The following is a 27481-nucleotide window of genomic DNA, read 5'->3' as shown; positions in this document are numbered from 1 at the left end:
CTAACATTCATAGGAGGAAAAAAAATAAAAATAAACCAAAATAGTTGTCTGAAAGGTAGTAGGAAGAAGAAAACTTATTTAATCCTACCCCCATAATACATATTAAACAAAAAATCAGCTTCACTGTGACACAGGGCTATCAACAACTTTCGACTAATTTCATACAAAGTTGTGCACTATATTAAACATAGAAAGTAACAGTTTGAGTATTCACATATTGGAGTTACCAAAGGTAACACATTAGAGTTACAATGGTAATGAATAAACAGTACCAACAATGGTAAGAGACGAATACCAATAATGGCAAGAGACAATACCAGCAATAGTAAGAGACAATACCAGCAATGGTAAGAGACAATACAAGCAATGATAAGAGACAATACCAGCAATGGTAAGGAAATGACAAATACATAACCAGATGTTTGTATACAAGTTTGAATCTGTGAATATTTTTGGCATTGCTTGGGGTGTGCGTCCAGACTCTTCCATAGTTTCACAACTCGTACAGATACACAAAAGCTTTTACGAGTAGTTCAAATTTTAGGTAGTGTGAAGTCTCCATGTCCTCTTAGATTATGGGCTCTTTCCCAAATTGAAAACAAGTGTTGTAGATGAATTGGTAATAATTTGTTAAAAGCTTTATATAGGATTATAGTTGAATTATATATTACAAGATCATTCAATTTTAGTAACTTGGACTGGATAAACAATTCATGAGTGTGATCTAGAAACCCAACCTTATGAATGATACGCACTGCTCGTTTCTACAATATGACTAATGGGTTAATAGTACTCTGATACGTGTTTCCCCACACCTCAACACAATAGTTAAAGTATGGGAGTACCAAGGTACAGTATAATGTACGGAGTAAATTGTGATCAAGGTATGGTTTTACTTTATTTAAAATCGAGAGGCTTTTGGAGATTTTAGTTTTTATGTATCTGACGTGGGGTTTCCAGGACAATTTATTATCAATTGTAATTCCCAAGAATTTATTTTCATTCACATTTTCAATTTTGATACCTTCGATAATAATTTGAGTGTCGGAATTACATTTTAGACTGCCGAAAATCATTGATTTTGTTTTTTCTATATTGAGGGAAAGTTTGTTCATGTCCATCCACTTTTTAATTATATTTAGTTCCTTGTTCACAGTATTCACCAGTTCATCATAATTATTGCTACAGTAAAATATATTTGTGTCATCGGCAAAAAGAATAATACTAATTAATACTCGAGATACATTGAAAATGTCATTTATATAACATTAAATAATGTAGGTCTTAGCACGGACCCCTGGGGCACACCACAAGCAATGCCAAGTTCTCCAGATATGTAATGCCCCATTTTAACATACTGTATCCTTCCAGTCAAGTAACTTTTCAGCCAATCCCTAGCTACCCCACAAATTCCATATTTCCCCATCTTACTGAGTAGAATCGAGTGATTAATAATATCGAAGGCTTTTTTGAGATCTATAAAGATACCCACTGCAAACTTTTTTGGATCAAATGCGTTTGTGATTTCTTCAATTGCTTCCATATTGCCATTGATGTGGTTCTGTTGGCTCTGAAACCATATTGACCTTCATGTATTGTCTGGTGTTTCTCAAGAAACTTTTCAAGCCAAGAGTTAAAAAGTTTTTCAAGAAGTTTTGAAAATTGAGGATATAAAAAAATCGGTCTATAGTTTGTGTAACTGTGTTTGTTATCATTTTTGAGGAGTGGTACTACTTTTGAATTTTCATTTTTTGTGGAAAACAACCAGACTGGAAGGAAAAGTTGCAGATATAAGTTAGGGGTTTTACAATATTGAACACAACCTTCTTAACCAGCATCATGCTGATATCGTGACAGTCTGTAGATGTCTTGCTTTTACATTTTGATATAATTTTAGTCACTTCCAGCTTATTTGTAGGAGATAGGAAAAGCGACAATGGATTCTGTTTAATTGTTGAAACGCATTCCTCAGTTCCATAATCTGGAATTCCAGCAGCTAACTCAGGCCCTACATTAACAAAAAAAGTATTAAATTTGTTAACTTTGTCTCCATTTGTCTCCACTTTCATCAGTAAAGTAATTAGGATATGACGACTTTGACAATCCTTGTTTAACTAAACTATTCAGTGTGTTCAATGTCTCCCTTATATTGTTTGTATTTTCATATATTTTTTGTTTATAATATAACTGTTTGCTACCTCTTATGATGTCAGTTAATTTTTTCCTGTAAGTCTTATATATTTGTTCCGCCTCTTTTGTTTTTACTTTGATGAACGATTTAGAGAGATATATATATTTTTTTTACAAGCATTTATGATTCCTTTTGTAAGCCAAGGGCTTTGTTTGTGTTTCTTCTTATATAGTGTTGTTCCACAGGACAGTATTTGTTGTACAAGGAGAGGAATAAGTTGAGGAAGCTACTATAAGCAACATCCACATTTTGTTCGTTATAAACTGTATTCCAATCCTGGTCTGCTAGACTGTTGTTCAGATCATTTATTGTTTTTTCATTTATTTTTCGTTTATAGAGATTTTTTCTATATGTTCTTTGGTTCTCTTAATATCGCAGTCAAACAAAGTAAAAACAGGTAGGTGGTCAGTAATGTCACAGATAAATAAGCCACTGATAATTTGGTTATCGATAATGTTACTAAAGATGTTATCAATAATTGTAGCGCTATGTAAAGTTATTCTGCTAGGTGTAGTTATGGTTGGAAACAGAGACAAGCTATACATTGTATCAATAAAGTCATAAATATGTTTTTGTTTGGTGGGATTTAATAGGTCTATGTTAAAACTCCAATAAAACAAAGATCTTTTTTTGACTTACCTTGGAGAACAAGTTATCCATCCATTCGTTGAAAAGGTCAATACTTGAACTAGGTGTTCTATACACACACACAACTCACAATAACATTTTTCTTTCTTTCATTATAAATTTCTATGGTCAAACATTCCATTACTCCATCAATTACCAATGTCATATTAGTTAGGATATTATATTTGAGGGATTTGTGTATATATAAGGCTACTCCACCACCTGATTTTTTTTCTCTATTCATATATTTTAGTTCATAGTCTTCAAGACAGAAATGTATACCTTTTTGAATGTTGAACCAAGTTTCAGTTAATGCAATGATACTAAATGGTTGAGAAAAGTGTTGTATGTACTCCTTGATAGACTCAAAATGTGTGTACATGCTCCTACTATTAGAATGTATAATTGAAAGTTTCCCATGTGATTCTACGTCTTTTACATATTTTTCTTGAGTAAAATATTTGCAACCGTTTACAATAGCAGAGAAGAAATTATTATCAGGGTCAATGTCTGCATCCAGGTTATACTGTGCTCATGATATTCACACATTTCCAGTTCCATTTGTTTGTGCTGGAGAATTGATGTTAACATGTCCATGTCATTACTTGGCATACTCTGTGGTGTACTGTTCATAGTGATGATGAAGAGAGTCTCATACCTTTAGTATATGTCCAAATCTTCCATTTTTTTCCACCACCAACACTTTGGAAGCCTCCGGAGTCCCATTGAGTTTGATGAATATTTTACAGTTTGTTACCCACGTGTGTTGGATCTTGCCTTGTCGTTTCAGTTGTCTAGCTTTCCATGCAATGTCCGCATTTCGCTTTGTCAGGTGTTCCTTTATGAAAACTCTGATGCCCTTGAGTTGTCTACCTTGCCTCAGAAGTGCCACTTTGTTTTTTCTGTTGGTAAATCTCATGATGATGGTTGGTGGTCTCTCGTTCCTCGTGGGCAATGGATGACAGGCCTCGATGTGCTGGAGGTCCACCTTTATCCCCTTGCTCTGGAGGTAGGATGCCACCTGTTGCTCCACCGATTGCGCCTCCAGCTCGCTGGGATCCCCGCTGTCCGCGGCCACCGCACGCGCATAGGAGCGCGGTCTGATTTTAATGCCGGTGATGACCACATCATTCACTCGGGAATAGTGCTCCAGGTCGTCCACCCGCCGCTCGAGATCCGCGATACAGCGGTCCTTTTCGGCATTCTGGAGGCGCAGTTGTCTCACCTCCTCCAGGAGCCCCAGGAGCTGCTCCTGTTGCCCAAGGAGCTGTGCCTGCTGCGCTCTGACGGCAGTCAGGTCCCTGCGTACGGACTCGAGGGAGGCTCTGATGTCCTCAAACTCCTCCGGTGTCGGAGTACTTTTCTTTGGTGGCTTTGATTTCCTAGTGAAGCTAACACAGGCTAGCTGAAGCTGATTTTAATTTTGTTTGTAAACAATAATTTAAAAGCCACCTATCAAGAAATTTTACTGTCTGGCATATTAAGAACCTCACACCATTGTGTGACAATGTTATGTTAAGAAACGTTGTTCTTAAACTGTTGGACTATTTGCTCACAAGGTTGTTCACAAAGTGGGGAACCTCGCCCCATCCTTGCTTGTGAACAACTGAGCCTTTCAAGGATCATGACACACACCTGTTTCCAGTTAACCTGTTCACCTGTGGAATGTTCCAGACAGGTGTTTTTGGAGCATTCTTCAACTTTAGTCTTTGTTCAGTAGGCGACAGTAGAACAAGGTCTAACAATAATCAAACTGTGACAAGCTTCAGCTGCTTGATAACGTGCAAATCATTAGAATCAGGTGTGTTAGAGCAGAGAGAAACCTAAAACATGCAGGACAGTGGCTCTCTAGGACCGGAATTGCCCACCCCTGAACTAGGAGGAAGAGGCCAGGAGCAGCACATTTATCCAACTAAACAGCAAGTTAATTTATATAAATAAAGTCGAACTTAAATCCCTCTGTCATTGCTTACACTTTTCTAACTCATCATACTGCCTCGTTTGCTGTTTTGTGCAATTTTCTACTCTTACTGATTCATGCTTCAGAATTTTTTTCAACATACTATACGATGACTGTCATCACTTTTTAGACGTATTATTCTTAGACGTTTTTTCAACATTCTATACTATGAGTATAAAAGATACTATACTTTTGGATATACTATGACTTTTTTTCCACATACTATACTATGACTTTTGTTCGACACAATTTTCACTGACTTTTTCTCACCTTTATTTTTAGTGACTTTTTTCCACTTTTCACTATGACTTTTCCACTTTTAACTACGATTTTTTCCCCCACTATTTTTCCACTTTTAACTAGGATTTCTTCCCCACTATTTTTCCACAATTAACTAGGATTTCTTCCCCACTTTTTTTCACTTTTCACTAAGACTTTTCCCACTTCTCACTATCACTTTTTTCACTCTTTCCATTTTCTTACACATCAAGCTAAGATTGCATTGTAGCTTCAGCCTTTAAGCATTCCCACTGATTTTCCGAAATGCATTTTCTAGTCTGGGAGTAATAGCTTCCTAGTCCGTTGTTTGAAAACAAACACAGCTCCTCAATCGTGACACCTTAAAGGGGTCCTATTATGGTTTTCCTTAGTTTCTGTTATAGGCTATATATTTTGTTATAATGTTGTTGGCAGACACATCTGGCTGTAGATATTCTGCATGTTATATTCATGATTATGAATACACTCTGGAGGCTGTGGTGGAGAGGAGGACACTGAAAAAACTGTTATCCATCATGGATAATCCTCTCCACCCTCTCCAACTCACACTGGTCAGACAGCAGAGCACTTTCTCCAGAAGGCTGCTTCAGCTTCGCTGTCGTAGCAACAGATACAGGAAATCTTTCCTGCCACAATCCATCACTGTATATAATAACTCTCTCACCTCTGCCTGACAGAGAGCTCTGGTCTCTTTACTGTTTTGTTGTATATATTATTATTGTTATAGTATATTTAGCATATTTTGTTGTATATATATTTATTGTTTTTTGTTTATAGCACACTGTGCACTGTATATATACACTATATCTATATTGGATTCTATGTAAGTTATGTACAAAGTGTTTTATTTGCTGACCCACTACTGCTGTTACAAAATAATTTCCCAGTCTGGGATCATTAAAGTATTTCTATTACTATTCTAGTCTATTCTATTCTATGATGGATTTTGATATATATTCGCTGTTTTCATGATATTGATATTTGGTATATTTTCATCATATTATAGTCATGTATTTTGTATTGGCTGCTCATTATGTTTGTCAGAAACGTCAGTCGTGCTGCTGCCTGTCTTGGCCAGGACACATTTTGAAAAAAAAGATTTTTAATGTCAGCGAGCTCTTTCTGTTAAATAAATAAAAAAATCCTCTAGCCTCTGAAACGTAGTATAATGCTAAGCTAATAAGACAGTAACGTTAGCTTTATGTGGTCAACAATAAACCTGTAAGGTAAACTTTCCTTTAGCTGACATTAATAATTACCATGTATTCCTGTCGGTTAAACGCCGTTAAGGAGGCAGCACTGAGCACTTTTTAAAAATGTGTGATTCAACGAACGCCAATCTGAAAATTCATAGGAAATAAACGTGTTTATCCATTTCTAAGACACTCTGACTTGTCAATATCAATGGCTGATGTTACAGTGAAATTACAGGAATATCTGGCGTTGGTCACGGTTTGGAATGAAGACGTTAGTTAAGGTGGCAGGTGTGTGCTGCGGGAAACCCTGATTTCTAAGAGTCTTAAAAGCTCTCCTTCAGTCGGCGCAGCACCCTCATATATGCTGGGATGCGTGTGTCCCACTGAGTGAGACACACACACACACACACTTCTGAGAAACTTAACCACCATTGAACTGGATTGCTTACGCTAAGATGTGCTAAGGGCTCTAAACCATACACTATAGACCAAAATATCACTTCGATGGCAAGGGAACTCTGCCCCGCTCCAAGTAGGGAGAGATAGAGAGAAACACACACAAACACACACCGCTCGGAGTAAGGAGAGAGAAACAAACACATGCGTCCAAACCTCCAGCCAGGTGGTCGCTAAATAAATCTCCTACGTCGGCGTTACTTAATCCTATGACCAGTGTGTGTAACAGCTACCGTATAAATACATAGAGACACAATGGCAGCAGTCTTATAGACGAGTTATTCTGCATTCATTTTTACATTTGGACACACAAACTAGCTTAGACCGGCCTGGTCAGATGCATACATTAACTGATGAAGCCTCTTGGATGAGAGGTTAAACGTCTTCTTAGACAAATAACCAAGTCCAGTTGCTTTTTGACTGAAATTACTTTGGGGATAGCGACGACCTGGACAAATGAGAGCGTTCCCAGGCCTAGCTTAGCTATGGTTTCAAGCAAAACACTTACAGAGCATGCATTTGGCATTCTTGTTTCCACTTTCAAAGTGTATGGCAATATTTCAGCTAAGTTTTAACCAGTACAAAGATGCTTTGAACATTTAAAACTGACTGTTGTCTTGAAGAGCAGGCTTCCAGAACTCTACTAGTGATAATATCGGCCGGCAGATGTAACGGTCGATCACTACTTACAACCCAGCACGCCAACTCCACTCTGCATCGGCCAATTGAAATGTAATCTAACGTAATGTAGTAGGAATCAAACATTAGAAGAAAGCTAATGTTGATAGCTTATGCATCTGAGCTTAACATGTTCCTTAACTTGACTGACCTATCTGAGTGTATTTTCAGGAGCCTGATAAAAGTTGATTGATTCAGCGTCTTTATTTTCTCACCACAGGCGTTGTGTAAAGTTATTAAAGATAAACGATATGAAAAATGGAAATGAAACTGCAGCAGGTGATGTGTTCGCCATGGTGTCATCTCTGGAGTGTGGCCACTTGCTCACTGTATGGTGGGAGGGAATGACATTCTGCTTGTGATGTTAATGTGAACGAGTCCCAAATCTCCGAGCAACTCCCATGCTGCCTTGAAGTGCTATGGAAAAGATGGTCCTTTTCACTTGTGAACTGGAAATTACCAGTGCATTGTGTTCAAGTGCGGTTGATGTCGTAGTGAAATGAAACATGGCTGTCCCACAGATCCTGACCTGCTACATGGGGAACATCATTTTAAACTGCCTAATTCATCAGCTCCAGCCAGAAGAGGATTTATCAAAACACAAATGGTAAATAATATACTGTATTTTTTATCATGAATAGTAGATTTTTAAAAGGAGAAAGGAGATAGCTAATATTTCTGTTTTAGCTACATAAGCTTGGTCTACCTTTATCTGAAGCACATAATCATTGTTGGTCAAAGGTTATCTCATCTCGGCAACTCATGTATCAAAATATTCCAGTGGAAATTACCATATGAGGGGGTATTCATGTGCAATTTTTATGTTGGCTTTTGGTATTTACCATATATCCCATAGGACATGAAGGCTCCATCAAGTCTTTGGGAGGCGAGTCCAAGTCAGTCTCAAGTCATTTCTTTGCAACTTAAGTGGGACTCGAGTCCGAGTCTAAAACTCAGGTCACCATCTTTGGTGACTACCAGCTCTAACAAATCAAAATCTTTCAACATATTTTATGTGTGAGGTTACTGACACCAAGTTGAATATTCTGCTTAGAGTAAAAATAAACAATTGCAAAATTACAATTTTAAAAAACAGAAATTGTCCATCTTACCATTTGTAGATGGTGCCACAAGTCATCCCCTACTGTGTTACTGTAGGCAAAGTGTTTGAGATATTTCTGAAAACAAAAGAAAAAAAGAATTTCAAAAAAGTCATCACGTCTTACCCTGTGGCTGAATGATGGGGGATACATTACTTCATCTAAAAAAGTTGTTTTACAGTATTATGTTATTATGCCAACATAAATACAGACAAACATACACGCAGTCCCTCAACAAAGACTGGCTCTGAGAGGAAATCGGACAGCATCCTCAATACTGCTGCACCCTGAGGAGCCACAGACACAAGGAGACAATGGATCAATCTTTTAATCTATCAGACAGTTTACAAGGGCAATAACATTTTCTATTGTGTAGCAAAATACATACAATTTTATAAAAATGTTCAGTAGGTGAACAATGCCAGTAAATTAATAATTACTTGTCCAGTTGCTTAAATTCTGGTTGTCAAAGATCATTTTCTGGCCTTACTAGCATCCTGAAAGGCAATATAGACATGCATTTGCTGATGTCTGTGTACCTTGCTGTATGAGATGCCATCAAACTGCTCACTGATCTGGTCCGGTAGGATAATACTGTCTTCTTTAGAAGACAGAGGATGAGAGGAGGACAATGCATCGACTGCAAACACCCTGTGGACGTCGTCAAGTATTATCAACTCTTTCTGGAGCAAAAACAGAAAAAACAGATATGTATTAAGACTTCATATGATGTGTATACATTTATTATTATTATTATTATTATTTATTATTAGGTGTTTTAAGAGGGTAGCAAGTGTCAAGTCCTAATGCACAAAACATTGTGTTCTCACCACGTTCCATGCAGGCTCAGCGTGGTCGGCTCCCAGGTAAGACACATATGAAGCAAAGCCCTCATTCAACCAGACTTCATTCCACCAGCGCAGAGTCACCAGGTTACCAAACCACTGCACCAGAGATGACATCGGCCCATTTGTTGACTCATTAATTAGTAATAAATAGATAGAATTCAAAGTAGACAAATCTAAGAATCTATTCACCATGTGTGCTAGTTCATGAGCAATGATTGTGGCAGTGGTCTCTTTATTTCTGCTGGAGGAGGTCACAGGGTCATAGAGGAGGTTGGTTTCTCTGTATGTTACCAAACCCCAGTTCTCCATTGCACCAAAATAGAAGTCTGGTAGAGCGATTTGATCTGTAGAGAGCAGGTTTAAGGCAGGTTTGAACTAAAAGTCACGGCAATATACCCCATAACCTTAAAAATGTGGTTTATCCATACTTTACTGCAAATAATACTAAAATACAGTATGTTGGGTTTTTTGTAATATGAGTGAACCAAACCCCTAAGCTAGACTGACATTTCAGAAAAAAATAAACAAAATAGAGACCATCTTGTGATTGGATAAATCTAGTGCAAATGGCCCTTTTCCAAATTCTGCCACCATTGCTGTGACTTCACACATCTTTGAACTCAACCCTTCATTTTGATCTTATTTTATCCTTCGAGGCATGTGGATGGCCAGCCAAAATGATACTAAAGTTGTGCAGTTACAAGGAAACCTGTCTTCGTATGGACAAGACCTCAGTTAGGACATCCGATTTAAGTGATCCGATCCCAAGTGGCCAGCTCTCAGTCAGTGCATTTACATGCATATCAGTAACCCCAAAATGGCCTTACCCTGGTAAAGGGAATGATCGGATAAGTTACCCTCCTATACATGAGCGGGGGTTGAATTGGAAAATGACGGAGTAACTCGACCTCCGGTGCAGTGGGTGGCGCTCCGCCGACATAAAGCTGGTTGGAATACGGCTTTATTTTCTGGTTCACCTTTGTCAGAATCACAAGCGGGGGGAAAATGGCCGACTTTTGGTCAGAATGAGGGTCTTCTTGGTAGTGATGTTAGTTGCCATGGCGAAGTCCTCCCTCAGTTTAAAGGTAATGCTCTATTGTTATTATTTTTTTCACGTTGTTTTGCTTCCTGGTTTATTCTATTTCTGGGTCAAAAGTCACCGCTGCGGAGTTAGGAAGGGAGAGTTCTAACCCCGGCACATGCGCAGACGAGAAACCCAATTATAATCCAGGTAAGATGTTTACACCAGAGAACTCAGGTTACTAAAGTAGTTATCTAGGTCTGTTAAGCGGGGTATGAGAACTCCAATTTGACCTGGGGTATGGTGCTTACATGATGTTTGAGAAACCGGAGTAGGCCCTTAACGCGATTATAATCGGGTTTTTAAACTGCATGTAAACACACTGATTGAGGGGAACCAGTTCCGATGGTCAGGCAGCTGGAGACATGCTTCCCCAGCTTCACATATTGCTTCCTGTCAACAGGAAGTTGTGATCCACCTACATGTGGAATTGAGCATGTGCAGCTGGGAGAGCTTGTCCTGTAACAGGGTCGGGATGATGGGGTTAAAGGCAGAGCTAAAATCCACAAACAGGATCCTACCATAGGGTCCTGCTGAATCCAGGTGCTGGAAGATGAAGTAGAGAGCCATATTGACAGAATTGCCTACAGACCTGTTGGCTCTGTAGGTGAAATGCAGGGGGTTTTAAGAGTTGGTCTGTGATGGATTTGAGGTGAAACAGGACAACGCGTTTAAAAGACTTAATGACCACAGAGGCCATGGGGGGGTTTGACCTTGTTTTAATTAAGCAGCAGTAATCCGAACACAGGTGGACAGCTCTAACTACAGGTGAAAACACTCTCAGGACACATTGAGGATGCATGAAGATCAGGTGTCATTATACATACATTATTCAGAAATACCTCTCCCAAACACATGTGAAATGCTCTTACATACACTACTGAAACAGTCCCACATAAACAACTGAAAGATTATTTGCTCGCACACCCACTACTGAAAAGCTCTCACACATACAAGTGAAACGCTTTCATATACACTACTGAAAAGCTCTCACACCTACAAGTGAAACGCTTTCATATACACTACTGAAACGCTATATAAAATATATATATATATATATATATATATATATATATATATATATATATGGTATAAACACATAATATTTCACTATATTGTGTGAAAGGATTTCAGTATACTGTATAAAAGGATTTCACTATAGTGTATGAAAGGATTTCAGTATACTGTATAAAAGGATTTCACAATAGTGTGTGTAAGGATTTCAGTAAACTGTATAAAAGGATTTCACTATAGTGTGTGAAAGGATTTCAGTATACTGTATAAAAGTATACTGTGAAAGGATTTATGTATAACCGGAAGGCATTTCAATGAAAACCGAAGATGTTTCAGGGAAACCGAGACTTCGGTTAAAAGAAAAAAAAAAGCGCAATTCACAGCATTAGTGACATTGTCCGCAAGAGTAATGTTTGCCCAACATCCTGCAGGCAGCCTAACCGAGGCTGCAGCGTTACTTCACACAGTACTTCACATCAGAACCTTATCAAATGCGACAACAGTCGGGCAGCAACCGACTTGCAACTGACACCTCAGTTGAAAAATCATGACCCTCAATGCCCTGTCCACAGCCTACATGAGCTGATGAGTCTGTGTTAAAGGGAAGGGCAGATATAGGAATTGTCATGGTAGATTTATGGCTCAGTAAGAAATCACGTAAACGAGTGTTCAGGGCTTTAAGTGATAAAATGGGTTTGTAGGTGCAACCAGCACCCCAAAAATGATTGATAATTTCTTGATTAACTAAAACTTTCAGTTTGATTAAAAGTAGGCCCAAAGCCTGCTGAAACAAAGGCCTGCCCTGAAACCTTCCCCCACAACAGGTTACACCCAGGTGTGAATCCTTCAAGGGACCCCTAACTGTTCATTGGCTGATCTGACCTCTGGCGATGACATCACCAGTGTCTATAAAGCTGTAGCACACTTCCTATCTGCACTATCTGTCTCTCCCGGATCTTTCAACTCGACGCGCTCCTGCTGGATCCAGTGACCAGCTGCCCGCTGTTCCTAGGCCCTGGACCTGGCCTATCACCAGCAAAGGTTAACCAACCGGTTGTCCACTCAACTGAGCAGAACAAAGAGAAATCTGAGTCCTCTTTTCTTCAACCAGCCACTGGCATCAAGCAATGCAAAACATCTCCCATCTCATGGACTGGTAACTAATCACCAACTGGGCATTACTACATGTTATAGGACTTTATGAACGGCTAGATAGAACTGTAACTTTGTTGTAACTTGAATAAGAACTGAGATCTCCAGCCTGCGGGCTTTGTGTGTAACTTAAGTGTTCACACCTTCTCTGCAGGGGTCCAAGCCCCCACCTCTCCTCTTTGTTTCTCACACAAACACACACACGCACACACACACACACACACACACACACCCACACACACATTTGCTGTTAGCTTTAGTTAGTTTATTGTGTTTTGTTTGTTGCATTTATTAATTTTTTAATAAATGTTTGTGTTTACCAAATGTCTGTTTATTTAATATTACACAAAGATGAATGAGCCAGCCTCTACTAAGAAAAGAACTTTTAAATCCTTCAACTAGTTGAACTATTACATTTATCGGTGTTCAACCCTTAATTAGTAGTTTAATATATTTAATGAGACTTTAATATTAGTTGTCACTCCGTCTATGACGGTGGTGCCCCGAGGAACTCTGGTTTGACTAGAGTAATTTTTATTATTATCTTTGATAATTATTGGTGATAACTAATATTTACTTGATTAACGATAAGTTTATTGAGAATACTCAATCTCATAATCTGAACGTGAGTCAAGGCCCTACATTTGATTGGTTCTCCGTGTGAAGTTTTAATAAATTAAAGTTAATAATTTTTAGTAATTTTTCTTTATTAATTTTCTTTATCAAATATTTCATCTGATAGTCACACTATTGATCCAATTAAACCTAAAGTACCTACAGGTTAAATTGAATATATTTGACCTAAATATGAATATTAATGGGTTAAGTATAACTTATATTGATAACCACTACCCATTATTTATATGATATTGATAGGGGGTGGTGGTTAGCATTCTGTGTTGTATTTCCTAATGCAGTATTACTTATATTGTACTGTATGTTTTCATGTGGGCCAATTGTTACATTCCTATTTCAGAGTCAGGACAAGGATGTAATACTACTATCTAATCAAACATGGGGAGTAGTGTGCAAACAAGGTCCAAAATTGTGGTTACACAAACATGGACATCCTCAGTGCCTTTGAATTCCAGAAGGACTGGGACCACCAGACTGTTTTAGAACGTATCAGGGATGGCTTTGGTTAGCACATTACAGAGGATGTCAGGTAAATGCCTATTTTTTCCGCTTTCTTTAATGATTATTACAAACATTCAGCATTTGTCTTAAAATCTACTTGCTTCAGTCACCCAGTTAATTGTTTTTTTTTGTTTGAGTTTGTCTCCCTCTGTCTGTTTTTCCCTGCATGTGTCTCCCCTTGGTGTTTTGGTTTGGCCAGGTCCGGTAGGCGTGGCCTTACCCAGCTGCAGCCTGTTACGCTGATCACCTGATGAGTATAAAGACCCTGAGCTGACAGGCATGCAGCGCCGGACCGCTGTTATCCTTCCCTTGGTAAACTCTTTGTCGGATTGGCTCCCGTTACTTGTTTGTTGTTTTTTGCGCTCCTCGTTGTTTGTTGTATTAATCATTGTTCTCCTTGTTTCTCCGTAATTTCCCGCATTCCTGTTTCCTCGTCCTGTTCCCTGATCGTCTATTGTTCCCTCGTTCCTGTTTTCCCCTACCGTCTAGTTTTCAGTGTATTTGTATTCCCTGTCGTTATTTCACGTTTGTTTATCGTTTATATTAAACGTTTTGTTTGTACTTTTACCCAATGTCTGTCTGCATTTGGGTCCAGTTTCCCAGTGTTATTTCCCCGCACCGTTCATGACAGTCTCAATATAAAAAAAGTACAATAAGACAGAGCTGGACGCCTATCTGTAAATAATGCCGGGAAAAAAGTGTACGCAGCAGCTCGCATCGACTGATAACAATACACCTAAATAACGCAAATATCGGCCGATAATATCGGCCGGCCAATAGTATCGGTCTATCACTACTAACAACCAGTGTACAACACATTGTTGTGCTACATAGTGTAAAACTTTTGTTGTTAATGTAATATTCTCATCTTCTTTCTAGCCTCCAGTTTCTCATGGTTTGTGGCAATAAGCTAGTGTTCCCGAAGCTCCAGGGTGGTCATCAAGGACCCTTTTAGTATGTTTGCAGTTTTGTTTGTTTTTTACCACTTAATAAAATTGTGCTAAATATAATATTTAAAAAATATACATATATTTCTTTTAATGTTTAAGACCCCGATAGGGACAAGTGTTTGAAGATGAATAAATGAATGTTTAAGATTGATGACTGCTCTCCCATTACTACCAGATCAACATTAAGCATGCATGCAACTAAGGGCAGTGATGATGATTGTGTTGAAGTGGATGGTCCATGACCATGAGCAGTACTGGCACCACCAGGGCTACTACCAGGTTTAGAGCAATGAGGAGTAATGAGTTTCCCAGTAAAAGCAGTCATGATGGAGATGGCAAACCTGACACTAGTACTGGTCATGAAGACAGCTATGGCTCCAGTCACACCGTCAGCAATAGTGGTCATGATGGAGGCTGCATTGCAAGAGGTAATGGGAACCCTGGAACCAGTGATGAGGATGGAGGCTACATTGTAAAAGGTGATGGGAACCCTGGCACCAGTGGTACCACAACTGATCAGGATGTTGACTACACTTCATATTTGACACTCGTGGCTACTCTTCCACCTTACTCTTCAGATGATAAGGAATTAAACCGAGCCATAATTGCCAGTATGGAGAGTCAAATGTGAGTAGCACACACATAATATGTGAGCTTGAGGAGAGAATGACAGAATGTTGTGATCTCATAATTGATATGAATCCTTTATCCCTTACATTATGGCATCCATGTTTTGGATTAAATGTTGTACAAAATACAAGTTGTTCTAAATTCTGTCACATCAATGTGTATCTGATCATTCATTTTAATTTTGTGGTTAAAGTGCAGAAAAGGTCCCAAGCAAAATAAGCACAAAGTGGCAGTTTAAATTTAATCTAAATCACTATGCTGTCTGGGAGGGAGCTGTTTGGGGCTTCCAAAGGGAAACCCAAGACCCCAACTTGATGATTTGTGTAAAATTCTCTGATGACATGAGGAGAAATGAAGGAGTTGATTTAGGAGGACCAAGAAGGGAATCCTCTCCGGGAACCATCACCTTATCGTGGTAGAGAGGTTTGTGTGTCCCTGTGAACCTGAGATCTGTGTTGTCTGGGGCCTAGTGCTCCTGGTAGGGTCTCCCATAGCAGAGTGGTCTCAGGCGAGGGGTGGGACTTAGAATGGTTCATAAAGACTCAATGGACAAACGAGAAAGAGGAAGGGAGACCCTGTCCGGGGGAAGCCCATGGCCCCCGTCTGGAGCCAGGCCAAGACAGAGGGCTCGCCGGCAATCGCCTGGTGGCCGGTTTTGCCACAGAGCCCCGCCAGGCACAGCCCGAAAAAGTGAAGTGGCACCTCTCTCCTCTCCATCCTGTGGGCCCACCACTTGCAGGAGGAACCACTTGGGTCGGGTGCGCTGCTGCATGGGTGGCAGACGGACTTTGTCTAAATAAGCTGGGAGTAAAGCTTTTCATGACAAACATGTCTTACTTCCTGCGTCATCCATCTATCATCACTGCCAAGGACAAGAGACAAAAGGAACCAACAAAAAAGGAAGACACAACACAGCTTATCATGAACATCGAAGGAGGACCGCCATTGCAAAAGGAGAGTGCTGACCATGAGAGACACCAGAGCAAAGAGGAGAGGTGTCCATCCCCCTCTACCGCCCCCTTCATTTCGAATGCGCGTGGAGATCCCTCCCCCACACCCCACAGGCCTCCATCCAGGTCTCCATCCTTCTCCCTTCCTCAAGTAAGCCTTTCTCCCCCCTTCTCCCCCTTGGAGTTCCGGGAGCTACCGCCACCCACTCCCCGGCCTACTTCTATTTTTACCCCCCTTGACCGACCTCAGCGATCTCCCCCTCAGAGTCATCTCAGTGGCAACCCCTTCTCACCCCCCACCCCTCCACGAAGGCGTGCTTCACAAACCCTCAGCCCTACTTCGCCCCTCTCACGTCAACCCCCATGTCCACCTTCAGTAGTTTGTTCCAGCTCTGACGCTGCTCACTCCTCTTCCCCCTCGTGGCCACCCCCGCCTCGCCCTGACAGCAGTCCTGAATATTACTGATACAGAAAAGGGTTCAGCAGTAGACCACATTATCAGCTGGGCCCAAGGCTGCCTACGTCAAAGCTTGGCACCTTCTATATTCCTGTTGTGACTACCAAGAGAGTGAACATTGGGAAACGTAGAAACCCTGCTGACCTAAACAATCTCATTCCTATTCTCTCCAAATCAAAGTCAACATCGAACCCTGTCAATAACACCATCAGGATGGGTCTGCTCAATGTTAGGTCTCTGAATAACAAATCATTTTTTGTCAATGATTTTATTACCACCCCCAAACTATACCTTTATTGATGTATGCAGATCTGGGAAAAAAAGGGGGGGGGGGGTTGCTACTTTATTTAAAACATATTTCAGGGGAAAAAGATGTCCCTTGGTGATTTTACATCGTTCGAATATCTGTGTGCTGTGTTGAAATGCTCTCCCAAAATTCTCCTGTTAATTATTTACAGGCCACCTAAATACTTATTGTCTAGCATCTCCACTGACTTTGACTGCCTAGTTATAACTGGTGACTTTAATTTTCATATTGACGATTTGAATGACAAGGGTGCAAAGGAACTTTTTACTATTTTAGATACATTTGAACTGTCTCAACATGTGAAAGAGGCTACTCAATGTAAAGGACACACCCTGGATCTGATTATCACAAAAGGTCTCAATGTTTCTGATGTTCTTGTGACTGATCTTTCATTGTCTGATTACTTCTGTGTTTTCTTTAATATTTCTTTAATTCCGGAGACACAAACAGAATGTCATAAAGCGCTACATCAATGAACATGCTAATGTTCTCTTTAAAAATGCCATCTCCTCGCTACCACCTCTCAACCCATGCCATGCTGATGATCTTGTAAACAACTTTAATTCCAAAATTGTGAATATCATAGATGTCATTGCACCTGTTACAGCTAAAACGATTTCTGGTACGCAAAAGGCACCCTGGAGAAAAGCTGCTGTTGTAACAGCCCAGAGAAGAGAGTGCAGGAAGGCTGAACGAATCTGGCGAAATACAAAACTTCATATTCACCATGACATCTATAAAGAGAGGCTCCAGGCCTACAATTTAGTCTTAAAAAGCGCAAGAGAAACATTCTTCTCCAATATCATAAACAGCCAAAACCCTATTTGCAACTGTCGACAGACTGACCAACCCCCCAACACAAATACCAGCCGAGCTCCATTCCACACAAAAATGCAATGAGTTTGCATTCTTTTATACTGATAAAATTGAAGGCATCAGACGTGCCATCAATATCTCAAACAAAAAAGTTGGATCACCACCCCATGATGGCAAGCTTTAATGCCATAGACTCTAAAACTCTGGTGGAAACAGTGACAGATCTTAAGCCAACCACCTGCTGTCTTGATGCTTTACCTACCAACTTCTTTAAGAATGTTTTTGACTGCCTATCAACAGACATATTGCCAATAGTTTATAACTCTATTCAATTGGGCAATTTCCCAAAGGCCTTCAAAACTGCAGTCATTAAACCTCTTCTAAAAAAGCGGAGCCTAGATACCTCTATTATCAATAACTACAGACCAATTTCAAATCTACCATTCATAAGTAAAATAATTGAGAAAGTTGTACTCCAACAACTAACTCACTTCTTGGCTTCTACTGGCTGCCACAACAACCTCCAGTCAGGATTTAGACCTTTTCATAGCACCAAGACGGCCCTTATTAAAGTTATAAATGACAGCCGTCTTAACACAGACTCTGGCAAAACTTCAGTATAAATGCTATTGGACCTCAGTGCTGCATTTGACACTGTCGACCACTCAATAATTTTGGACAGGTTGGAAAACTGGGTGGGGCTCTCAGGCACAGTCTTACACTGGTTCAAGTCATATCTACAAGATAGGAACTATTTTGTTTCCATTGGCGACTTTGTATCAGAACAAACCAACGTAACGTGTGGAGTCCCCCAAGGTTCAACATCTATATGCTCCCACTAGGACAAATCATGCAAAATAATAACATTGACCACTATTGCTATGCCGATGACACCCAAATCTATGTAGCGCTATCACCAAATGACTATCGCCCCATAGATCGTCTGTGCCAGTGCTTTGAGCAAGTCAAACACTGGATGTGCCAAAATTTCCTTCAACTAAATGAGGATAAAACTGAGATAATTGTTTTTGGTGTTAAGAAAGAAAGGTTTAAAGTCATCCAACACCTTCAATCACTGTCCCTGAAAACCACAAATAAAGCCAGAAATCTTGGGGTTATTATGGATTCTGATTTACATTTCGACAGTCACATCAAATCAGTAACAAAATCGGCCTACTATCACCTTAAAAATGTAACAAGACTTAGAGGGCTCATATCGGCTCAAGACTTAGAAAAACTTGTCCATGCCTTTATTACCAGTAGGCTAGCACTTTGAAGCACTTTGAGTCTGCCTTGTGTATGAAAAGTGCTATACAAATAAAGTTGCCTTGCCTTGCCTTGCCTTACATGCACTTAATTCGACAGTGAATCTATCTGGGCCCCCAGCAGTACATACACCAAGTTTGAAGGAGATCTGAGACTCTGAGCACCCGCAGAAACCCTGTTTTGGGGTGGTAGTGAGGGCTCAATCCCCTGCATGGCACAAACAGCTAACTATTTACATTAGCTCACTGTCATGTCTTGTTGCATTGCGCTGCGTTACGTTAGATTAAACGATTATTTAGAAACAAAACTTTGTACAATTACCTTTTCCTCCTTGTGGCTGAAGTCCAAGAGCTGAAGCGTTGCGCTTGATAACGCGGCCCACACTCTCTCTGGATTGCAGTGGCAGGTGGCCGAGTCATGCTGCTGTGCTGTCCGGAGGGGAAAAATGACGCTATGTGACTTTCCAGCGTGTCGTGGCTTGGAGTTGCAAGGGTCGGTTGCTGCCGCTGACGCTAGTACTGTGTGAAGTAACGCTGCGGTCTCAGTTAGGCTACCTGCAGGATGCAGACATTACTGTTGCGGACAACGCCGCTAACGCTGTGGATTGTGCTTTTTCTTTTCTTTTAACCGAAGCCTCTGTTTCACTAAAACATCTTCCGTTTTGATTGAAATGCCTTCCGGTTATACTGAAATCCTTTCACACACTATAGTGAAATTCTTTTATACAGTATACTGAAATCCTTTCACACACTATAGTGGAAACCTTTTATACAGTATACTGAAATCCTTTCACACATTATAGTGAAATAGTGTGTATGTGTGTATACCATATACAGTATGTATATGGTTTATGTAGAATTTCAGTTGTGTATATAAAAGCGTTTCACTTGTATGTGTGGAAGCCTTTAACCTCTTCTTCCCTGAGACCCCGTCGGCGGGGGCAATCAGATAGTATAACAACATCCCCCTCTGCAGCAGTGACGTGCAGAGAGGGTTGGGGTTGGGGAGGCACTGACTCACAAGTCAGATTTACAAACATACAGTAGAATGCCAATAGGATAGGATGAGAGAATAGGAGAGAATAGGAGATAATGGGATGCTGAAAACCATTTTAAAACACCAGTGCCACTGTATATTGCAGTATGTCTTAGCTTTACTTGTAAATGACTTCTTGCTTTGACTGAAAGTCCAGCTTTGGAAAATGTCTTAGTATATTTATTATTTTCAGGGCGAGAAATGACACCTTGTCGCTAAGCTCTACAGCTTCGCACAGCACACTTGTGTTTACTTTTTGCACACAGGTTAGAGTTCACCGTGACCTGCTGGCTATCAGGCTGCTCACTATCGCCGCCTTCCTTGAGGCAGAGGTACTGCCTGCCTCAAGCCAAGCATTTTCCCTGTGGATTTATGTCATATCAATAAGATGTAAATATTACACTATACGTAAAATACATCACTGAACACCATGGAACAGAAGACGTATACTTTTATTACATAAAAGTGTCCTCAACCATCATATTGGAAACATACACAGAAATGGGAACAAGCAAGCGCCGTTTGCACGCGCTCAATCCAGTTTGTGAATGATTGCGCAATCTGGAGGGAGGCTCGGCTGTCCGTGCCTCACCTCTCGTCTCCAAAGTGACTCAGTTTATTTAAGCAGGAAATACAGAATTTTCTGCAATTTTTACTATAAAAATGGTCAAAATACATTAAGAACCGCACCAAAATCATAGTCCAGAGGACAAATATTAATACTTGTGTTATTTTATTATTTTGTTTCTTTTTCCTCTCATGATGACAGGGGAGGCACAGCCTCACCTGCCTCCCCTGACTGCACGTCACTGCTCTGCAGCAACATGTAGCTTGCATACAGACACACATGCTGCATACCCACAGAAAGCTAAGAATCTCTTCTACACGCTCATATAAACCATTTGTACGACCAACAAACACAGTTACAACAGCGAGCAATCAAACAATATGAGGCGAAAAAACAGAAATAAGAGCAACACAGACAAATAAAGCTGGCACAGTGGCTGCTCTGATATCAGCAAGATTTCACTGCATCCACTCCATAGCAGAGTCTCCACACGTTCCAAAAATACTATTTTTATCACTCTACGACCAAGTTTAACTGATCCAGCAGCCAAATATGACAGTAAACAACAAGCGCATTTGAAAACCAAAACCAGAAATGCTGTCTTACCTTTGTTGTATCACAGTGAAAAGTTTAATCCACAGAAATAAAAACCGCTGAAATGGAAGGACGACATCTCCCAGCATGCTTTGGAGGTTTCTCTGGCTTCTTTGACCTGCTAAGCCCGCTTTTCAAAGGCTCTGATTGGGTCATAGCGCCTGTCCGTCATGTAGTGTAGCTCGTCCTTATCCCTTTGTGATTCGCTAGTCGTGTGGTTTAAGTGAAAAAAACGCTCACAACTTGATTCTATTGGTTCTTACGATTCCAACGAGGTGTCATGCTTCAAGATTGACCAATGTGGACGGAAGATATAGCCCCGCGTAAGGGCAAAGGGACTCTGTCGCGCTAACGGCGCTAGCGCGCTAGCGACGTTAGCGCTGTGACGCACGGTGACGGACTGAGGCTGGCGTGAATACACGGACTGACACTCGCTGTTCTGCTGCTTTTATGCACTTTATCTTCCTGTGGCTGTGCAAGCCACGGATCTGTGTCTTGTAAATAGTTGTTTGCAGAATATTTTGGCCAGCACTTTGCTATTGCACTTTGTAGTGGCACATTGTTGTTGTTGCTGTTGCTGATTTCCATCATTATTGTTACTATTTTAATTACTATGTCCCTACTATTATTATATTATTACAGTTATTGTTGTATTATAGTGAATACAGTAATCTGACCCTTTTGGAGACAAATGTAGTTCTTTTGTAGGGTTTATGTGTGTGTGTGTGGGGGGGGGGGGGGGGGGGGTCCTATTTATTATTTTTTTTTATTTTTTTTTAAACTGTCTTCACTTAGATCCAAAATGACATTTAAATTAAATTAAATTAATTTTACAACGTGGTACCTAAGAAATCTCAAATGGCACTAATGGTGCCAAGTTGTGCCAAATTGTGCCAAATATGCCAAACTTGAGGACGCCTATATATTTCTTCAATAAGACCTCTATAATTGTTCCTCTGCTTTATTTCAGCAGCATCAAACTTCTCACAGGTGATGTCCAGATGTTGTTCCATGATTTTATTGAGTTTTTTGGCTACTGTGGCATTATTTTCGAAGGGATATTTATATAAAATGACAATTTTTTTTTGGCGAGGGAAGAAATTCTTCCATTTTTGCTTTGTTCCATCTGCATTTACTCTGACACACTTGCATTAATAGTGCTTCTTACACTTCTGATGCCATCTCACATGTGTAACCTTTATTGTAATACCAAGATAATGCACATAAAGCTTGTAATTACAGAGATATACCCTATTTATTCTGAGCATGTCATTTTCGAGCAGGAACCTCAAAAACGGACTCAGGGAAGAAGAGGTTAAGTAGTGTATATGAAAGCGTTTCACTTGTATGTGTGAGAGCATTTCAGTAGTGTATATGAAAGCGTTTCACTTGTATGTGTGAGAGCATTTCAGTAGTGTATATGAAAGCGTTTCACTTGTATGTGTGAGAGCTTTTCAGTAGTGTGTGCGAACAAATAATCTTTCAGTTGTTTATGTGAGAGTGTTTCAGTAGTGTATGTAAGAACATTTCACATGTGTTCGTGAGAGGTAATTCTGAATAATGTCCCTGGCGGCCCCTCATATTTGGAGGTGTTCAGATTCTAATAGTAGTGATAACAGTTATGCTTCCCTGTTCCCCTTAAGGTGTAATTCCAGCGTAATATCATCCCATGGTCTTTCTCTGCACTTACATTCATCAAATAAGCCATCCACACATTTTTTTCGTGTAACATCTATTAACCGAGAAATCCGGGAGAGCCACTAACAGCCGGATGTGGCTAACACTGATTAGCTCGGGGCAGTAGCCTATGGTGAAGGCATTAAAACATCTTTTTTAACCACTAATTCTGCTCCAAACAACACCAAATCTCTGCAGTAGCATGATAAGAGTCCCTACACAGAAAACAAAGCACCAACAACGTAGTAAGTGAACCCAGAGTTCATTAAAAGAGTGTTTTAAAGACTTACCTACTGGCCCCTGTACCAGCTCCTCTAGTAGTAAAGTCTATTAAAGTCCATTACCAAATGCAATCCAAAAGGAAGAAGCCCATTGATGATTTATTCCAGCAAAACACGTAAACGTTGTGGTTTGTGGCAGTTTGGTAAAACATAAGTTAAAAATAGATGTAAAAGGTTTGGAAAAGTCCTAGACAGCAAATTTCCCTGCAGCACCGAAATGTCATGCAAGGGGTGGGGGCGTGTGTTAAAGGGGCTACGGGTAGAGGTAGCATTAGCAGTCTCAGTGTGGGGGCCTTTTTGGTGTGTCTGTAGGTACTGTGAGCCCTGGGGCACTGAAGAAGAATGTTTATGCAACATCTACACATTTTAATAATAATGATTTATGTGAGATAAGAGTAACAACTGAAATTCACACACACCACAACGACAAAAATGATTTTTCATTCAAATATATAAGTTTTCTATATCACACAGAGGGGAAGTAATTGAAGACACATGTGGATAGGCAGGCTGCTGCCAGGTCTAAAAAAACACAAACTCAGTGTGTTCAAATGCAGTTTAAAAACCCTGTTATATTCGGGATAATAATAATAATACATTTAATTTGAGGGCGCCTCTCTGGGCACTCGAGGACACCGTACAATTACAAAATAGATAAAAATAAATAAAATAGATAAAAACACTAAGAAGGAAATACAAAACAGATAAGAAAAGACAATATGGATGGTTAAGTGGGATAGGCAGTCCGGAATAGGTGAGTTTTTAGTTTTGATTTGAAGTGTGTGAAAGAGTGCAAGTTCCTGAGATCCGGTGGAAGTGCGTTCCAGAGTTGGGGGGCAGAACGGCTGAAAGCCCTGCTCCCCATGGTGACAAGGCGGGCGGGGGGGACAGAGAGGTGGACAGAGGAGGCAGATCTGAGGGAACGGGAAGGGGTGGCGATGTTGAGGAGTTCAGACAGATAAGGAGGGGAGAGGTTGTGGATGGCCTTGAAGGTAAACAGGAGTATTTTGAATTCGATGCGGAGTTTGACCGGGAGCCAGTGGAGTTGCTGCAGAACAGGGGTGATGTGGTGGATGGAGGGGGTTCTGGTGATGATCCGAGCTGCAGAGTTCTGAACCAGTTGGAGTTTATGGAGGTGTTTGTAAGGTAGACCGAAGAGAAGGGAGTTACAGTAGTCGATACGGGAGGTGACAAGGCTGTGTACAAGAATTGCAGTGGAGTGAGGAGAAAGGGAGGGGCGGAGGCGATTAATATTGCGTAGGTGGAAGTAGGCAGACCGGGTGATGTTGTTGATATGGGATTGGAATGATAACGTGCTGTCGAGAATGACACCCAGACTCTTAACCTGAGGGGAGGGGGAGACAGAGGAATGGTCAATGGTGAGGGAGAAACTGTCAGTTTTTGAGAGGGTTGATTTGGTGCCAATTAAAAGGAATTCTGTTTTTTCACTGTTGAGTTTGAGGAAGTTGGAGGTGAACCAAGATTTGAGCTCGGTGAAGCAGTCAGTAAGGGAGGAAGGTGGGAGAGTGGAGTTTGGTTTGCTGGAGAGGTAGAGCTGGGTGTCATCCGCAAAGCAATGGAAATTAATGTTGCATTTACGGAAGATATTGCCAAGTGGAAGGAGGTAGATGATAAAGAGAAGGGGCCCCAGGACTGAGCCCTGGGGCACACCAGTGGTGACGGGGGATGGGTGGGAACTGAAGGATTGGAGTTGGATGAACTGAGTGCGGCCTGAGAGGTAGGATTTAAATTTAAGGGCATACTCCAGTTTCGTAAACGCCATGTTATCACCATACCCCGGGTAAAATCGGGGTTCTCAAACCTCGGCTAACAGTCCTAGATGACTCCTATAGTTCCCCGATTATTACTGCATGTAAACAGCGTTCTCCAATTATTATCGGGTTTCTTGTCTGCGAATGTGCCCCACTCTGGCTTTTGACCCAGAAGCAATGACGCTGGAAACAATGTGAAAAAAACAATAATAGAGCTTTACCTTTAAACTGAGGGAGGACTACGCAACGGCAAGTAACATTACTACCAAGAAGACCAGTTTCTGTCTGTTCTATCCAAAAGTCGGCAGTTTGTGATTTTGACAAAGGTGAACATGAAGAAAAGCTGTATTCAGTCAAGCTGATGTTGGCCGAGCGCCACCTACTGTACTGGAGGGTGAGTTACTCCGTTATTTTCCCATTCAACCCCTGCTAATGTATACGAGGGGAACTTCAATAATCTGATCATTACCTTAACCAGAGTAAGGCCCTTTTTTTGGTTACTGATATCCATGGAAACGTACTGACTGAGAGCTGTCCACTTGGGATCAGATTACTCAGATCGGATGTCCCAACTAAGTGTCTGTGCATACGAAGACGCGTTTTCCTGTAACCGCACAACTTTAGTATCCTTTTGGCCGACCATCCACATGCAGCTGGCGTTATCGGAGCCTGAAAACTGTCTTTTTTGTAAACAGGTCCCAGAGTGGGAAGATTTGAGAACGCCCACCATTGCGGCGTCATCTGGACGATAAAACCGCATACTTTTTTAACGTTGCAGTCATCTCCCCACCTCGACCCTTTAGGCCCTGCGGCGTCATATAACAGCAACAGTGCTGGAGAGAGACACGGACCCATAGACTCTAAACGACATGCATGTGAATGAATTAGGTCAACCATATATTTCTCCCTTTTCCCTCATGGTCTGAATAACTCGCTAAATTGGTTGCTAGTAGCTTTTTATAAATAAAGTTGCCAAGAAGGCCGCAAAATGTAGCAAGACAGTGCCCGCCTGTGAGTGCTTTTGGACAGAGAGGGAGCTCACAGCAGCACCCTCTGCTCTGTAAGGACAGTAACAACAGAGTCATTCGTGCGTCAGAGTCCAAGACACCACAAAAGTCTCCAATAACACCAGAAACAGTGGACAGATTTCTCTCTAGGATGGAGAAGGTTATGGGAAGTCTCCAGATTTTGAGAGAAACTGTCCGGTGTTTGTATTCTACACAGCGTCTCCCCGTCTCTTCCTCTCAGTTGTTGTTTTATTTCTGCAGCAATTACAGCGCCACATCCAGGCCTGGCATGTGTATTCCAGCGTTTCAATGGTTTCCTGTGGACGCAAATAGTTCTTGAGCCGAGTCCATGTCGACGGAAAACTTAATAAGAACAACAGAGAAAAAAAAGGTTGTTTTTGATCGTGTTGACATACCCTAAATTGAAACAGGGTCTTTGAAACACCCGGGCTCCTGCTAAGGTGGGGGAAGAGGGGTTGGTGATCAGGGACTGATGACTGGAGAAACCTGGGATGGTGTCCTAGATATTTCTTGAGTAAGTAAAAAAAAGCCCAGAAGAATCCCAATAGGGGAGAGACCCAAAATACCTTATGTATTCATGTATTCATTATTGTTCTCACACAAATGGGGGAAAAAAACAACCCTCAAATATCACCATGAAAATAAGTTGATTACTTACATCAAGAGTTCACATGGGCAAACAGGGCATAATCTAATTACATACTCTTTGTGCTAATTGAATAAATACCACAACAGATCTAAACATTGGGTATAGACAGGTGAAATGTCTGGTTGAAAAAAGACTAAATATGAAGTTCTGAATGGAACCCCTTTCGTCTACGACGCTGAGCGTCCGATGGGTGGGACAAAGCCCGGCATTTATCCAATGAGCGTCTAGTTTAGCTACAGTGGAACAACCCACTACACGCTTCCCCATTGAAGTCAGTAGAAGCTGAGCGTACGACTGTGTAAAGTGCTGTGGAGCTGTGGGGATGAATGAGAAGGAAGTTGCACCGGTTACCTGTGATAAGTAGCTGATTCTGAACAAAAGAAGAAGGCTTTCTAGCGTGTATTTAGTCAAAAAAAATTTGGGGGTGACATTTCAGGGGAAGCTGAGCTTCCCTTGCAGTCTTAAAGCAACCACCACTGGTCTGAGATAAGAACAGGAGACAACAGGAGAATGCAGAAGACATTTCTTGTTTATTGTTTAATTTTGTATCTTTTGCAGCATACATTTATAGTTCTCGGTCATCTACAGGAGCCAAATCCATTCAGCAGTGACCACAGTCCCTGGATAAAGTCTTTCTATCTGCCTACATTTATTAATGCTCATGGGTAGACTAAATGGGTTCCATTCAGACCTTAACATTGAGTATTTTACTGTTCTATGTCAACAAGATTCAACAAGACATTTTCACCCGGATATACCCAATGTGTAGATCTGTTGTGGTA

The 27481-nt window shown here is 40.8% G+C and overlaps 1 protein-coding gene across 1 annotated transcript in view; it reads right to left on the bottom strand.

Moving 5' to 3' along the window:
- The window catches only part of LOC310949499 (aminopeptidase N-like), a gene marked incomplete at both ends in the record, with an annotated part of 104918 nt that overhangs the window by 45285 nt on the left and 32152 nt on the right, over nt 1–27481 (bottom strand). Inside the window, 5 exons of the mRNA XM_083916972.1 lie at nt 8500–8565; nt 8709–8774; nt 9027–9170; nt 9318–9431; nt 9525–9679. Coding sequence (XP_083773098.1) covers nt 8500–8565; nt 8709–8774; nt 9027–9170; nt 9318–9431; nt 9525–9679 — 545 coding nt within the window. The remainder of the gene's footprint in view (nt 1–8499; nt 8566–8708; nt 8775–9026; nt 9171–9317; nt 9432–9524; nt 9680–27481) is intronic.

The sequence above is a fragment of the Echiichthys vipera genome, assembly GCF_963691815.1.
Source record: "Echiichthys vipera genome assembly, chromosome: 7".
In the NCBI taxonomy this organism is placed as follows: domain Eukaryota; kingdom Metazoa; phylum Chordata; class Actinopteri; order Perciformes; family Trachinidae; genus Echiichthys; species Echiichthys vipera.
Note: the sequence above shows the minus strand (reverse complement) of the source record. Positions and strands in the feature narration are given on the sequence as shown.